The sequence below is a fragment of the Centrocercus urophasianus genome, unplaced genomic scaffold (assembly GCF_019232065.1).
Source record: "Centrocercus urophasianus isolate 14NV4802_14NV808 unplaced genomic scaffold, USGS_Curo_1.0 seq_15, whole genome shotgun sequence".
Lineage (NCBI taxonomy): Eukaryota > Metazoa > Chordata > Aves > Galliformes > Phasianidae > Centrocercus > Centrocercus urophasianus.
In genome coordinates, this window is record NW_024884697.1 from 5,410,746 (window position 1) to 5,427,874 (window position 17,129).

At 41.3% G+C, this 17,129-nt stretch overlaps 1 protein-coding gene across 1 annotated transcript in view; it reads left to right on the plus strand.

Annotated features, from left to right (window-relative positions):
- CAMK1D (calcium/calmodulin dependent protein kinase ID) overlaps positions 1-17,129 on the plus strand; it is a 219,319-nt gene that overhangs the window by 157,810 nt on the left and 44,380 nt on the right. Inside the window, exon 4 of the mRNA XM_042815362.1 lies at positions 13,275-13,413. Coding sequence (XP_042671296.1) covers positions 13,275-13,413 — 139 coding nt within the window. The remainder of the gene's footprint in view (positions 1-13,274; positions 13,414-17,129) is intronic.

Here is a 17,129-nt window from a genome sequence, read left to right on the forward strand (position 1 = left end):
ACCACCTCCTTGGGCAGCCTGTGCCAGTGCCTCACCACTCTTTCTGAGAAGAAAATATTCCTAATATCCAACCTGAACTTCCCCTGGCACAACTTAAGGCCACTGCCTCTCGTACTATCACTGTAACCTGGGAGAAAAGGCCAACCCTCTCACCACATCCTCCTTCAGGCAGTTGTACAGAGCAGTAAGGTCTCCCTGAGCCTCCTCTTCTCTGTACTGAACAATCCCAATTCCCTCCACCTAAGGCACATGGACCATGCTGCCACTCCACCTAAGACTCCAGTCCCCTCACCAGCCTGAATCCAGAGACTGATATCAGTGTGCACAGGATGTGCTATTTGATTTACATGTTATTTCTTCTGGCTAACCTAGAGGAACCGAACCATGGGAAATAATCCCAGTAATGCTGTTTATAATACTGGCATGTCACTTTGTATCTCCCTAAGGGCCTTAGTCAGTTGCGCAAGTCAAGTTCAGGTGGTTTTGTGCCTGATGATTCTGTGTTGGGAGCACTGAGACATCAGATGTGTCCTTGGGTGTTGGGCACCTTCAGCATTCAGGTGCTGACCCCGATCATGAGAGCAGCACAACGATAACTACTGTAAAAAAAGGACCTAAATCATAAAAACGTCGACTCTGTTTTCCCAAGTGGTTTATTTTAACTGGGTGTTGTACAGAGGTGCTTTTACATACTGGCATGGCAGTTTAACAAAAAGCACTTTAACAAGGGGTTCAGACTGGTGTATAACAGCCACGAGGCCAGGGGGAAACATTTGGCAATTCTGTTTTCCTAACCTCCAGAGAACACACCAGAAAGATTCCTCGTAATTGAACCCTTAAACTTTTAATGCAGTCCCTGGACCGATACGCATTTGCCACATGTTTTACTTAGCTGTTAAATGGTTGACTAAGGCCTTTCCCTGCCCTGTTAGACTGAATTGATGACATTTTAATGTTGCACAGGGAATACCACAAGCAAATAGAAAACAGACATCTGTGACTCTGAGATGGGTCAGCCCTGGCATGGGGCTGTGCAGCCATAGCAGGGAGCAGCATAAATAACACTGTGAGAGCAGGAGAGCATTTGCAGCAGTGGCTCTGAATGTTCATACCCAGTTATAACTTAGTATTTAAAGATTTTCTAAAAGCACTTTATAAATCATCAGCATGAAATCTATTTTCCATGCTTGTCTATAGCAAATGAATAAAAATGAATAGCTTCTTCCACCACATAAGTACACCTGGTTTCCTGCTGGAGGGGTGGATGCACTGTCTTTGCAAGACCAACCTTGGCTTGGGGATTTCTGAGTTAGTGTAAGACATGGGATAAGATTACCATCTACTGAAAGCATAACAGGACAAACATATTTCTAAACAGAATGAATTTGGCTCCATGATAAGATGAAGGGAACAACTGACATTCATTTTAATGGGCTTTGTTACCGCTCCGTGACTTTAGCATCAATAATGGAGTGGCAATGCTGAGTAAGTGTTACGGCACTGGGGGAGTCTTGAGTTAGTTTCTGAGAAGTGGAACATTTTCAAATGGAGGTATGGAAAACACCCTGTGGTTTGGAGTGCTTTCCAGAAGCTGGAAACATTGGCTTGAAGCCCCTTTCTTCCCTTCCAGCTGGACCAGGGAATGGAGCTTGTGCCCCACATCCCAAGAGCTTCAATTCTAGTGGTTAGCTGCACGGCAGGTCTTGACCTGCTGGGAGCAGAAGTACCTGGGTTATCTGAACCACATATGAGATGCTACATTCCCCTTGAGGTGCCTAAATCCCTTTTCAGACTCATCCTTCTGTGATTTACCCAAGGTCACACAAGAAATCAGTGGCACAGCGAAGCTAATAAGGCATGGAGCTCTGATCTAGTGCCTGGTTTAGTGGTTGGCAACCCTGCTCACAGCAGTGGATTGGAACAAGTTGATTTTTGAGGTCTCTTCCAACCCAAGCCATTCTATAATTCTATGATTCTTGCCTTGCCATGCTTTTGGGTTCATGTGGTAGCATGGCGGTCCTGTACATCTTGCACCTCCCTGCCCACAGAAGTTGAGGAGAAAAACTGTCAAGAGGTTGGACCAGATGGACTCAAATGTCCTTTCTAGCATTAGCCATCCTGTTATTCTATGGTGCTTTCTTAACAGGCAACTGGAAGATCAGCTGACTGGTCAGATCATTTGATGGTGGATATTGGATCTTTCAGCACTTTTCTTTAGTCTTTTCCTTCAGGCCAGGATAACAGCAGTTTATTGATTTGACTGCACCAGCTCATGGGGACACAGAACCTCCCTTGCACTGCCTGGGCTGAATATCCTGATTTTTGTTACCATTTCCTCAGCCTCAGAATTACAGATAACAAGTTACACAGATACATTTGCCCTCATACACATACATCATCACGCAGGCTCCTAGGTGCAGGGAGGCAACTGTGGAAAAAGCTTTCCTTTGCATTATATGCATATATAAAGCAAAGACTCTTTAAAAGCTAAAACAGCACCATTCATTAGCACTGGCTAAGTGCAGTGGGTTTTTAGTCCCATGATTCCTAGTCTTGTCTGTACAAGACAGTAAATGGAGTAGCTACTACAGATCAGCTTCTTATAGATACACTTTGTGCCATATTGAGTAAGTTTACTAATTGTGAATTAACTAACTGTGAATTTTATTACTACCATGCCTTGTCCTTTGTAACCTCCCTCATTGCTGGTCACACCGGCTGCAGACTTACTTCTTTGTCATGCCCCACATTAACTCCATTTGAGTGAAATACTCCATTGTTGTAATCAGTGCAACCCCAGTGGCACCTCTGGGCCTGCTTTACTCAGTGTTTGTCCATTACATGTCTATTGCTGAATAATGAACACTCACAATTGCTGTCCAGGACTTATGAGACCTGCAGTTGCAGTCTCTGCTTCATTTTGTTTATTAAGCTTTGCAATGTGCTCTGACTACCATATTAGCAAAAAAAATAATAATAATAAAAAAAAACCAAAAACAAAAACCAAAAAGAAACCATAAATATCCAGCTGTTCTCTCAGCTTCTTGGCATTCTCAGTCTGTATATATATCACACAGCCCTGGAGCACAGTGAGAGCTATATTTGCTGGATTATTGTTTGGATTTGATTTGATCTACTGATTAGTTTAGTTTCGGCTTGGGACAGTGGAGGAACTTCTGATTTTAATTTTCACATTGGACTTGATCTAGTCATTGGTTTAGTTTTGGCTTGGGACAGAGGAGGAAATTTTTGATTTAATTTTAGCAAAATTGTGTTTTATAATATATGCAAAAGATGCTAAGGAACCTGGATTGACACTTAGGAGTGTGACTACAGAACAGAAAAGGAAGATTAATCCTATTTTTTTAAATCACGGCTGAATACGTGAAATAATATGGTCATGTTGGCATTCCAGCAGGAATGTGCAGTACATTATCAGATCTTACACTGGCCAAATGAAGTAGACAGCAAGTAAATGCTAATGGCTTTCCTATGAAATGCCCTGAGCTGTTGTGGTGGCATTTCAAGTGCATAGAATCACAGAATCATAGAAACATTCCGGTTGGAAAAGACCGCTAAGATCATCCTGTCCAACCATCAACCCATCTCTACCATGCCCACCTTAAACCATGTTTATGATAAACCATCTGCTCTTGAATACCTCAAAAAATGGTGACCACCACTTCATTAGGCAGCCTGTTCTAAATGTCACCGCTGTTTCTGAGAGGAAGTTTTTCCTTATGTCCAACCCAAAACTCTCCCAGTGCAACTTAAGGCCATTATCTCTTGTCCTATTGAAGCAGCTCAGTCCCCATTGGTACAATTGTTTGTGTCCCCACAGACAGGAAAAGATCCCAAACTGCACATATTGGCTTACACCTGGTCTGTGGCTGCATCTTAAGGAGATGGCCCAGGTACTTGCTGTATGTCAGAGAACGGGCTTTGAACTGTTCTGTATTGGGCTTTGGGTGCTGATGTGGTTCCTGCAGCTCCCACATCTGAGAGAAGCTGGTGCAGCTTTTTTTTTTTTTTTTTTTTTTGCATTTTTCCAATCAAAGCTTATTTTTTAATCAGTTACAGCTTAGTTTCTTTCAACCATCAGATTTTACATCTTGCCACAAATTTACCTATTGAAATGTATTAGGGAAATTAAACAAAGTGATGATAAATACAAACTACTAATAGATATTTACAATCTCTCCCAAGGCCATGGGACCGTCCCAGTAAAAACCAGAAGGCCTGGCAGCAGGCCAGCCCAAGTTGTTAAGAGGCGGAAGCAAATAGCTACCTTTAGAAATGACAGATATATAAAATCCTCTCCCTGTTGCTGGAGTCTTCATTGTTAGCACGAACATGTGTCTGTTTTCATTTGTATGATTAGATTCTTGGAATTCATCTCCATGATAAATTGATGATTTCCATTAGAAGCATGTTTATGGCCTGGACTAAATCAGTCACCAGTAAGGCAATAATTGAAAAATTATTAAAATAAGCTCAGGGCACATTTGTTTTATGTAGAACACTCTGGAAACTTTCTCTTTTGTGTAGTGGGCTCCTACTTTATTTTCCAACAAATGATTTTCCGACAGGAGTAGACTTTCAGAAGATAGTAAATTCAGCGATTGCACAGGATAAAAACAATAAATTTGTGACTATGGCATCTGGTTTGGGTCAGCAGTGCTGAGCAGACAGAATGGACTGAGAAGGCACAGGATGTTGACAAGTTCATAGAATCATTAAGGTTGGAAACATCACTAAGATCATCTAGTCCAACCATCAACACACGCCTGTGATTGCTCTAGACCACTCAGTGCCTCATCTCATTTCTTGAAAACCTCCAGAGATGGTGACTCCACCTCTCTGTGCAGCCTGTTCCAATAACTGTCCTTCCTTCTCCACGCCCAGCTGTTTTCCCTTGCTAGTTTCCCAGAATTTTGAATGCCATGCTTTCTACTTGTTGGCCAGTTTTGCCTAAGGCTTTATTAGCCATTGATGGCACTTCTTTTCTCCCATGTCCTGTGGGAGACACCATGGTCAGAGTCTCCTTAAAGAGCTCATTCCAGGGTAACTGAAGAGCAGAAATATCTCCTTGGTGGCACACATGACCAACTTGAGGGGGTTTTTTTTGACAGAGTGGGGTGGGTTTTCTTTAAGTATAGCAAGGAATTAGGACCAGTTGCTTTTCTGTTGTTTGGTTGGTTGGTTTTTGAGAAAACATCTCTTTTGTGCATCTGCATCATAAATCGTTTTTTGAGACTCCGAAAGAATATCCGAGCTGCCCACCCACCAATCAAACCACAATAAATCATCAGGTCCTCCTGGTCCTTGCTGTGCCGTACCTGTGCAAAGGGCACAGCTTGGAAATACAGTTTTAGTGGGAGGAGGCAGCTGTCAAACTGTGAATAAATATGGAGCTTATGGATTCAGTTTGGAATCTCACTCAAAACTGGAAAAATCCATTATCTGTTCTAGAAAATGGGGATATTTAGATTGTACAGTAGTGAGATAAACATCATGAGGTACAGTAAGGTGTAGGACTGAATAAATGATGTTCAGAAGAGAGTTGTAATTGCAGACATATATATTTTATTTAGGTTATACTCAGTGCAGTTCTGAAATACAGATAGTTAATACTGCTCTGTATCCTGTCCAGGAATGGCCAAAGCATTATTGATGCAGATGTAAGTGAAGATATTCAACATGGTATTGTAAATTTCCAAATTGTGGACGAGAACTGAGCATCACTGTATATACACTCTGCTTCTCAGCAGCACATCGCAGAGGCTATGAAAGCAGCTGGTGAATATCATTTTGGGACAGAAATATCACAGAGGAATAGGAATACCTAAAAAGAGTAATGTTGCTTTAATATGTGTAAAGAGCCTGCAGTCCATCTTGAAAGAGATCCAATGACAGCACATCAGAAATTATTACTGGAAAGAAACTTAATGTAATTAGTCAGTGTGTGTAATTAACTGCTGGATAAAGCAGACAAGGGATTAATGGTATCTTCCAAGTCAAGCGTGGATACTCTGAGAAATGATAGTCTTTTGTCCAGCTGTCCAGCCAGGAGCTATGAATACAAGGCAAAAATTGTACTCTTTGTTTTGTCTGAGTTCAGATTGGATTATCATAATGGCCTATAATCTATGAATCTGTCATATTTGATTTTAAATGAGTGAATCAAAAGACTCCCTTAATGTAGGTATGCACATTCAGGCCCAAGTTGACTGAATAATTCAATAATCAATTTGATGAGCACAAACATGAGAACATGAACGATGTTTTATTGGGTCATACCAAAGATTTATCTGCTCCAGGATTACTCCTCCGATGACAAAGGTTTCTGCCTTAAGTCTGCCACCTGCTAGTTCCACCAGGTCTGCCATTTCTCGTATGTGCTGTGAAATAATTCCTTGTATTTCTCTTTTTCATCTTCCATTCCTTTAATTGTTTGGTAGAGCTCAATCCTATTTCCTCTGTCAACTCTTTGTGAATTTGTCCTATCTTCTCATGGCTGATGTAGGCTGGCCCCATGTTATTTCTTCCCTCTACTTTCCTAGTTTGACTGTGCTTTTCCTTGATGAGACGACCAAAGCATCTTTAGGACTTTTTTTCCCTAAAGATCATCAAGGTGAGGTTTGTGCAAATGGACACAGAGACAGACATTTCAGTTTGTCACATCCTAGAGTGTGAACTCAGCAGCATCACACCTTAGAAATTTCTCCTTTGCATTGGCTGAAGGAGCCAAGGGTCAAAGCTCACTTACAGGTGTTTATTTGCAACACTGAGTGAGATGAAATTGGTCAGAATACTGAACATATGAGTATTGCAGGAAGAAATTATTTTCTTCTTTACACTTAGTTTTCTTTCAGACTTGCTTTCTTGTGGTCACAGAGCATTTCAAGGAACTGCTTTCCTGATTTTTATTATTGTATATCCCAAAGTTGTGTATGTACAGTGGAAGGGGGTTCTCCTTGTATTACCTTCAGTTACTGGCAGATTTCTTAACAATTCATTATAACCAACCAGAATCGTGTAGTTTTCTTTATCGATTCACTATGTGAGTTTCTTCACACTTTCTCAAAAGCTGAAGAGAAAATTAATAAATTTTAATGTATATAAATGCAGTTTTAACAGTTTGATAAAATAATACCTTTATAATTTTGTATTATGCTGGTTGTTTTGGCTTAATATATAGCTTCCTGTGTATTGTTTCTATTCACTGCTTGTAAAGTTAATTTTTGCAACAATACATCGTGATTATCTGACTGCACTTCTTTTTTTCAAGGTAGATTTTCCCCTGTTGTGCTCATCTAGAACAGTGGAACAACTCATAGCCTATGTATCCAATAGAAAAACTAGGTAAAAATTGAATTTACATGAGATAATGGTGGTAGAAGGGGCTTCAGAGCAACTTCTGCATTGAGACAAGTATCAGTCAGTGTAATTTTAACATCATCTCTTTCCACAAATGATGTGTGCCTGCAAACTTACTTGTGAGAAAGAAAATTTCTGTGTGTTATTCAGAGAAAAGCTTGACTGCTTCAGCACTGGCTGACAGTAGCTTTTGTATATTTTCTGTGGTCTTTTGTGGTATTTAGAGCAATTCTTCCTAACGCATTCATCTTATATTTCGTAATTGTTTACTGTACGCTGCATAATTTATGGAATCCATTTTCAGTTAGCTTGGTTCTCATTATTTTTAGGTCTGTTCCTTGTAGTTAATGCTGGCAGGACATTGAGGTTGGTTTCCACTGGAAAACAAGTCAAAAGGAAAACAAACCCAACCTATTAGTGCTGAAACCTGACCTACTTTTAAATTGCTGTCAGGTGAGGAATATCCTCCAGATTTTTACCATCCATTTATTTTATGGAGAACTTGAGGAACATGACTGCAGTTAGGAAATACGTTGTTCCAGACACTGGAAAACATATTTTGTGTGGTTTTTCTACAGAGCTCTACTCTTCTGTTTTCCAGAAGCAAAGCGAGAAAGACTGAGGCAACAAAAATCACATACATGTAAATATATGCGTACAACCAGCAGGGTGATTGTACTGGGGCTGATTTACTGACATCCTACATAAGGAAATACATGAAGCAAGGAGTAATTACATCTTCAATTTTTGATTGATTTAACGCATACTGTGCACATTCTAACAAAATTTCTTTAAAGGCCTTTTTTTACAGTGAATCTCATGGTACATCCATTGTTTATAAGGATTCATAGAACTGTACAGTCATAGAATGGCTTGGGTTGGAAGAGACCTCAAAAATCACCTGGTTCCAGCCCCTGATGTATGACATCTAAGCGCTGACTGATACGTTGGGCACAGATGGAAATCACCAATACCAAGCTTCATTTTTGCCTTTTTATTAAATGCAAAATGATGAAGAAAAGTGGCCTCAACAATCTATGGACATATCCATAGACCTTTTCTTAAATGGCAAGGATCACACTCCAGTGTAACCAAACTGCTAACACTGCCCTCATCTACTGCCCTTCATAGAGGTTGCAGACCTCAGAGGAGTGGTAGAGATGTGAAAGTTTGCTACAGTATTCCTTAGGATTAAATAAAGCAGGAGTTTATCAATTCAGGTTGCTTTGCCACAGGAATGTGCTTCATAAACATCAGTAGCAGCTGCTGACACTTAGAGGGCTGCCGTAAATTGTTGTTCAGTAAGATTTAATCACAAGAGTTCAAAAACTTGGGGTCCTTTGTCATTTGCCTACTCTCAGTGCTGTCCCACCCATCACCACTGATGGAGCTGGGGAAATTTTGAATTCAGCGTTGAGTACTTGACTGCAGAATAAAATTTTGAATGACACAAGATAGCAGTGACGTCAAAAAATCATGGAGCTTAAAAGAGCTCCAAAGTAGGGATTCTATGAAGGAAAATCTTGTCTCCAAAGATTTTAACTGCCAAACAACACTGCATCCCTAAGCAAATCTCAGCTGAGCTTTCCAGGGACTTACGGACTTGCCCCAGTGGAAACAGAAGTCTGCTCTCCAAAGTACAACCTTAATACAGCTGCTCAGCAAGTGTCATGTAGCACTTCTAATGCACACACACACACACACACACACACAAACAAAAAAAAAAAAAAAAAAAGAAAAAAGAATGATTTTGAACAGTTTGATTCTGAAAGCTCACAAATCACTTCTACCCAAAGTTTTCTGCAAAAGAATCTAAGGGTAGGGAGAACCCTGTGCCACTGCCCCCACCAGTGTTCACAGGTGATTGCTGGTAGGTGTTATTGGATGCAATGATGTGCTGGGTCATATCCTGAACAGTGCAGGGAAAATATATGGGCAAGTGTTGGTACAGGCACTACCTCTGGTATAGCCACCACTGTAGAAGTGATGAAGAGCTGAAGCCGTCTGCCCTCCAGAATAAACTCCACAGCAATGTTGTTTTGAATAGTGCTGTCAAAGGAGAGCATGCCAGCACTCATCCATCCTTTTCTACCATGTGCACACAAGAATATTCTATGTGAAAAATAAGCTAAAACTAATCCTACATCCAAAGAAAGCTTTGGTGGCCTTGAAGCATATACTTGTTAGTATCAGATTTTAAGAGGAATGATTCAGAGCTACACTTAGGAAAAGTCCATGCATCAGTCAAGCTGAACATTTTATGATGTGCTGCAAATGTGAAAGCTGGTGCAGTTTTCTGAGATATATACTGAATAATGCAAGTTTCTGCAGGACAGAGTATTTCTTTAGTAATATATGCCCTTGACTGATTAGCACCACAGTATATGGCCTCAAGGAGAATTTTAATTACATACTTACATTTGCAAGAGGTCAAGTTGAATAACCATAATGTTCCTTCCTGGGTCTAAAATCTATTAATCTGTTTACCCATTTTCTTTTTATGCTTTACATCGTTTGAACAATGAGATGGGAGCAGCCAATTTCTCCTTCCTTTTGAATGGTGAAATAGAAAAGTTTGCTTTCTGGTTCTCATGCATTTTCACAATGCAGAGGAAGTTTAAAGCCAAACAGAAAACCCCTCCATTAAAAGCAAAATAATTTTTAAAAATGGAAATATTTGTATTAATAAGAATTCCTTCATTAGACAAAACTAATGCTCAAAGGCAGAACTTCCTAGAAACATTCCCTTCAGTCTTTCTTATCTCACCTCACACTCCCAGCTTTATGCCCAGGGGCTGAGGTATGTGCTTTCCCTGACTTATATTGTAAGTGTATTGTATTGTAAATGTTTAACTTCTGACCAGTAAGCTATTCACTGTTGTTGGGTAATGCTCATATTTTACTTATTTTTCATATTGACCTCAGATCCCTTTTGCTCCTAAATTCAGAGATCATCCTTCTTACATTCACATCCCTGATCTGCGTTTATAAACTATGCTGGTGAGTCCCTAGGAATCTTTGCCTTTCTTCTAGCTCAGCCTGGTGGTGCTTTGATGACTTGTCCACCAGAGGCTAGATCACAGCTTGAGCTGTTGTGAAGCACCAGGTGAACTTCATGTACTTTGGTAGGGAATCACCTGGAAACTCTGAATAGCTTTGATGAGACAGAGGGGTTGGGATCAAGACCACCTTTAGACTAACAGGACACAATTGCACCATGAGCTAAGAGCCCAGGTGCTCCCCCACCGCTGGCTCTTGCTGGCTTGCTGTTGGCATGGCAGTCCTTAGGCGTCATGCAGGGAGCAGCATTCCCAGTGGCATGACTGAGTTAACTTGATTTTGAAGGATAGCCCTATGCACAAAAGCTCCATATGGAAAATAGCACCCATGGCTCTGGGTGCAGAGATCCCTGGGAGAAGAGCTCCAACCATGATACTTGTCCACATCAAGGAAGACTTTGTAGGTGAGTGCAAACATGATGCAAATCCAACGCACCATAGCACAGAGTCAGTACACAAGTAAATGGGAGCATGAGTCCCTCAACTCACTGTGTGTCCCTGGGGTGCTGTTAACACTCTGGATAAGCAGGCTTACCAGTGGTTCATCGAGTCATCATAGTATCATAGGTTGGGTTACATTCTGGTTTGCAGTGCATCGTTTAAGAGGTTGAAAATATTTTCCGCGTGTTTAAAGAAAATTATAAACAGATTGAGCCTGGGTACAGTAGATCCATGAGCTAAATTTTACTAAGAAAAGCTTTTGATTAAAGAATGAGGCATGAGGGGAAGGGAGAGGGGGCTGGAATGGTGGGGGATTTGGTCATTTTAATGGAAAAATACGTACAGAAGCATACTCTCTGAATGTGGGAAGAGAGTCTTTGAGCAAGAATGCACCTGAAGTAAATCAGTACCTACTAAAGCAGCTCTTTCAAATACAACCAAAGCAACTCCATGAAACTGCAAGACAGCAGGCATGGCATTTTTCACTGGGATATGTGCTGTGTTCAGTCATATTAATTACTGCGTGGGCCCAATTTTCAGTGCAGTCAATCCATGGGAAACAAAAGAGCTGAGGGGGAAATATAAAAAGACAGTCAGCTAATAGGAGCCAGATTGAGTAACACTATTTGCCTTCTCTGAATGGGGAGGTAGAGATTGTGATTGTTCTCCTGTGGCAAGACCCGTCATGTTGCTATGGGGCATGCAAAGGGTGCAGGGCTAAGAGAGGCTTGTAGCAACATCCTGTGCATCTGTATAGGTATGTACGTATCTATATACACATACAGCTCCTTCTGTGAGAAACCCTGGGAGGTGGTGGAGTCAGCTTCCCTGCAGGTGTTTAGGAAGAGGGTAAATATGGCACTGAAGGACATGATTTAGTGGGCATAGTGGGGGTGCGTTGATGTTTGGGCTAGATGATCTCAGTGGTCTTTTCCAACCTCAGTGACTCCATGAAACTAGGTAAGATAGGTTTCTAATTCAAGGTTTCCCATGTGGGGTTCAGGGTGTGCTCTCAGAGCAGTCTGTCGTGTGATGGCATTTGAGGAATCCTCCACTTGCAGTGCTTCTTTCCCTGCTCTGCTCAGACTCGTGGGCTCTCCAATTTGGTATGATACCAGGGCTTTCCTAGCTCCGCTGTCAGCCTGGCTACACTGGCCCTTCTCTGCAAGCAGTGGGCATCTAGCCCCACTGAAAATGCCATGGGTCTTCTGGGGGAACTTCAGCTGTGGGAACTTCACCTTTACAGCAGAACTTCAGTATTTTAGCAGACTATTTGGTTTGTTTGCCTAGTACTTAATAGGGGGATTATCTGTTGTTAATTTTTTTTCTTTTTTCTTTCCAGAGTGTTTTTCAATTTAGAAGTTGAACTTGCTCTTTTTTAGTGGTAACTTTCTCCTCCATTCAGGTTCCAAACTTCCCTAGGAAGTGACTTCATGGCATTATTCAAGCTGATTATTGCTTGGAGTGGCTGTGGCTGAATTACCTAGTATTTGTATAATGGCAAACTCCCAGTCCATATGTATTTAATGACTGTAATCATTTATTACTTTCTTTTATTGGGTTTGTTTTTAAAGAAAGTTTTACAGTGCTATTTATGATATGCTAAGTGGTGCAACTTGCAGAAAAAACACATCACATTCATTTTATTTTTAATAGGTTTTGCTTGTTAAAATGGAAATATTTTATTTACCCTAGTAGGGCAGTTTTTTTGCTGACAGTTTTATTATTTCAATTACTCAGACATTTCTTTCCTCTTTTGTTTCCCCCAATATCCCTCTAGGGAATTTTAATGTCTCCATTCTTTATTTAAGACTGGGCTCAGAATGTGTTATTTCTAGCACGGCAGAGAAAAAGCATAATATAGAAGACATTAAATAGTGGGATGTCAAGGTTTTATTTTCTTTCCTCTTTGAGTAGTGGAATACTTTTCTCATCTATGTCATCTGGTGATTAATTGCGCTCATAATCTGTGCTCCTTCATCAATAACTGCCTGCTATCAGTGCCAGGCAGAGGCTGTGCTCAAGTAAGACTCATTTGACCAAAGGATTTGTGGCTGCTGATAAATGAACATATATGTATTCTATAGGTCTTGCAGAGAGATCTTGACAAATTAGAGGGCTGGGTAATGGCCAACCACAGGAAGTCCAACAAGAGCAAGTGCTGGATGCTACATCTGGGGCAACTCTAGGTATATGCACTGCTCTGGTCTCTGGGGTAGGAACCCTCCCTTGGATTTTGAGGAAACAAATCCTTGTTGGGACACTGGAAGAGCCTCCTGAGCTCTAGTGTTTGGACTGTCTGTGGTTGTTGCATGTCCATGACCATTCTTGAGAGGGATATAAAGCATGTTACAAAGAACATCTCATGCTTCTACACGCCATTATGTTTTCCAGGGTGTCTGGGGGAGAGCTTTTTGACCGTATTGTTGAGAAGGGGTTCTACACTGAGAAGGATGCCAGCACCCTGATCCGACAGGTCCTGGATGCTGTCTACTACTTGCACCGAATGGGCATTGTCCACAGGGACCTCAAGGTATGACTACAACTTGACCTAATCTTCCAGTCAGTTAATGAAGGTTGTGTAATTATGCAAGTGTAATGCACACAAGTCCAGCCTCCCCTGGGGATGGATGTTTCTGTAAGGATTTACCATAAGAAGGATGCTCTGAGGGTTATGTATCCTTCAACTGTAATTGATTTTAATAAGAACTCTTGCAGACAATGCTGTTAGAGTCAACAGGTGTTTTGCACGTATGATTTGGGAAAAGAAGTCATTCATTAAAGTCTAGAACATTACATTAAAAAATAAAAAACTCAGCTGGGATGTAAGTGTTTACTGTTGCACATTATCTTGAAGGTTTGCTGTGCTGTATTTGCTCTTACTTAAAAATTATTAATAGAAATAAACTGTTTGGGAGAGTTGAATGATTTCCCATCCTGCTATTTAGTCCAGTGTTTCTGGAGATCTTTTTCACAGCAAGAATTCTTCTAAGGAACATTGTGTGCCAGTGTGATTTTAAGATAGTCATCCTTTCAACTGCACCATGTTATTATATCAGAAGCCCTCAGCTTTTCTGGTTTAAACAAACACCAAAACAACAACAACAACAACAAAAAACCAACGAAACCAACACACCACAACAATTACAGTGAAAACAAGTAAGCATTATTTCTAAATTGTTTTCATAATTTAAAATGTCATTAGGATAAGCAGAAAGGCCTGGATTTTATAATATACAGCTAAACCATTCTGTCTTTAGTCATCTTAAATCATAAATCAGTAGGAGACACTAGAAAAAAAAAAAGTCAAAAGCTAAAAATTAAACTAAAAAATTGGTGACAACATTTTTGGTTTAGTTTTTGGAAGGATGCCAGAAACAGGAGTGGCTTTAAGTTGATGCTGTAGCATTGAGCTGTCCTCACGTATATTGGATTTTGGCAAAATAAGTCAAATTATATATAAAGACTGAATGAGCATCAGAGGAGTCAGGAGCCACAAACATGTATGTATATAGTTTTAATTTTGAAAGCAATTTTAAATTTAATGCATTATCTACTCCCAGTGTGAATCTTTCTGCTGTGTGAGGGCTGTTCCCATAAAACGTTCCCATAATAAAACATGACATATAGTAATTAGAAAGTAGATTGATCTACAAATTGCTTCAGTAGTTTATTGAAGGATACGATGAATTTAAATCAAACAAATATCTTTCTTCAGCAGTATTTTGGGGCAAAGACCAGCTCTTTTTCTGTATTTTTGTTTGCAAGAGTTTGTCAGTAGCTTATCTGTTGTTAAAATGACTCCTAAAATATCGTATACGAGGAACACCTGCCGTGACACATCTATTAGCACAAACATACCATGATGGCTAAAATAGGAATATAATAAGGCTTTTTTTGGTTTCAAATCATCAAGTGCAAGTTTCAAATTGTGATCCCCTAAATGAAACTCTGGGAAAGAATCCACTCTATGAAAATACAACCCTTGAAATATCTGTAACAATTATTTATTGCAATTATGTGTTATTTAGATACCAAAATAGTACTTGCTGTAGTCAGGAAAAGCAGATCTGTGCTCCAAGTTTCTAATATCAATAACACAGCAGAAATTAACAAGAGATGGAAGCAGATGAAATCCAATGAAATTGAGGATTGGCAAAAGGAGTGAAAGGAGAGAGCAGCTCTGTTTGATACAGAGCCGTCTTGTTAATGCTTCTTGTTAATGCTTTCAGAGGGACCTCGACAGGATGGAGGGATGGGCCCAGGTGAACCTAATGAGGTTCAACACGGCAAAGTGCAAGGTTTTGCATTTGGGCCGGAAGAACCCCAGGCACCCGTACAGGCTGGGAGGAGTGGTCCTTGAGAGCAGCTCGGCAGAGAAGGACCTGGGGGTCCTGATGGACGAGAGACTGAACATGAGCCAGCAGTGCGCTCTGGCAGCTCGAAAGGCAAATGGGATCCTGGGCTCCATCAGGAGAGGGGTGGTCAGCAGGGACAGGGAGGTGATTGTCCCTCTCTACTCGGCTCTTGTGAGGCCCCATCTGGAGTACTGTGTCCAGGTGTGGAGCCCTCAGTACAAGAAAGACATTGAGATTTTGGAAAGGGTCCAGAGGAGGGCGACTAAGATGATCAGGGGGCTGGAGCACCTCCCCTATGAGGACAGGCTGAGGGAGTTGGGCTTGTTCAGCCTGGAGAAGAGAAGGCTGCGGGGTGACCTCATTGCAGCCTATCAATACCTGAAGGGAACCTACACCCAGGAGGGGAGTAAACTCTTCAAAAGGGCTGACAACAACAGGACTAGGGGAAATGGATCCAAGTTGAAGGAGGGAAGATTTAGGTTGGATGTTAGGGGGAAGTTCTTTACAAGGAGAGTGGTTAGGCCCTGGAACGGGCTGCCCAGGGAGGTTGTGGATGCCCCGTCCTTGGACGTGTTCAAGGCCAGGTTGGACGGGGTCCTGGGCAACCTGATCTGAATGTGTGTGTTTGGTGGCCCTGCTAGGCAGGGGGGTTGGAACTACATGATCCTTGAGGTCCCTTCCAACCCGGGTGATTCTGTGATTCTTGAATTAACCATCTCACTTTATAAAAAGTGGAATTGCTTTAAATAAGTTTTAAGCAGGTTTAAGTTTTAAATGGGTAGATTTATTGGCCTTGCTAAACATCAATAAATGAGGGATCTGAGATGAGTAAGTAGAAATCGTTAGAAAACAATTGTATTTCTCTTAATTCCAACTCTGCCTCAACAGCAGCTGATCAGTATCAGAAACATGTTTTTCCTGTTTAGTTCTGCAATCTGGAATGGCTGCCAGCATTTTGAAATTGATAAGGTTTCAACTACCTGTAGGCACCAGGAAGGACATTAAGAGAAAAAATGTGGAGTTGAGGGCTCAAGGGATGGCATAAGTTTGGAAAAGGGCTGCAGGACAGTCAGAAAGGCATTATAAAGGCCACCTAAAGCACTGGACTTAAGAGGTATCATGATAAAAACATTAATGCTACAACTTCCTCTTCCAAGTGGTACAGGAACCCACAAAAAAAGTGCTATGCTGGACTTTGTCCTCACCATTGAGGAGGGGCTGGTAAGTAACATGAAGTTCAAGGGCAGCCTTGGCAGCAGTGACCAAGAAATGGTGGAGTTCAAGACACTTAGGATGTCAAAGAGGATGTGCAGCAAGTTTGCTACTCTGGACTTCAAGAGAGAAGACTCCTAACTCCTCAGGGAACTGCTTGGCAGGGTGACATGGGAGAAAACTCTGGAGGGAAGAGGGGCCCAAGAAAGCTGGTCAGTATTCAAGGACCACCTCCCCCAAGCAGTGCACCTCGAGAAAAAGGAAGGTGGGCAAGAATGTCAGGAGGCCTCCATGGATCAACAAGGAACTCCTAGACTTACTTAAGCAAGAAAAGAAAGTCTATAGAGAGTGGAAGCAGGAATGGGTTACCTGAGAGGAGAGAAGTTATCCAAGCAACCAGGGATCAGGTTAGGAGAGCGAAAGCCCAGGTACAATTAAATCTAGCCAGGGACATGTAGGGGAAAAGGAAGATATTCTATGTGTATATCAGTGATAAAAGGAAGGCCAAGAAAGACATAAGTCCACTCTGGAAGAAAACTGCAGACCTGGTCATGAGGGATATGGAGAAAGCTGAGGTGCTCAGTGACTTCTTTGCCTCAGTCTTCACCAGCAAAGGCTACAGCCAGACTGCCCAAGCTGCAGAAAGTGAAGGTAAGAACTGGGAGAAGGAAGATCTGCC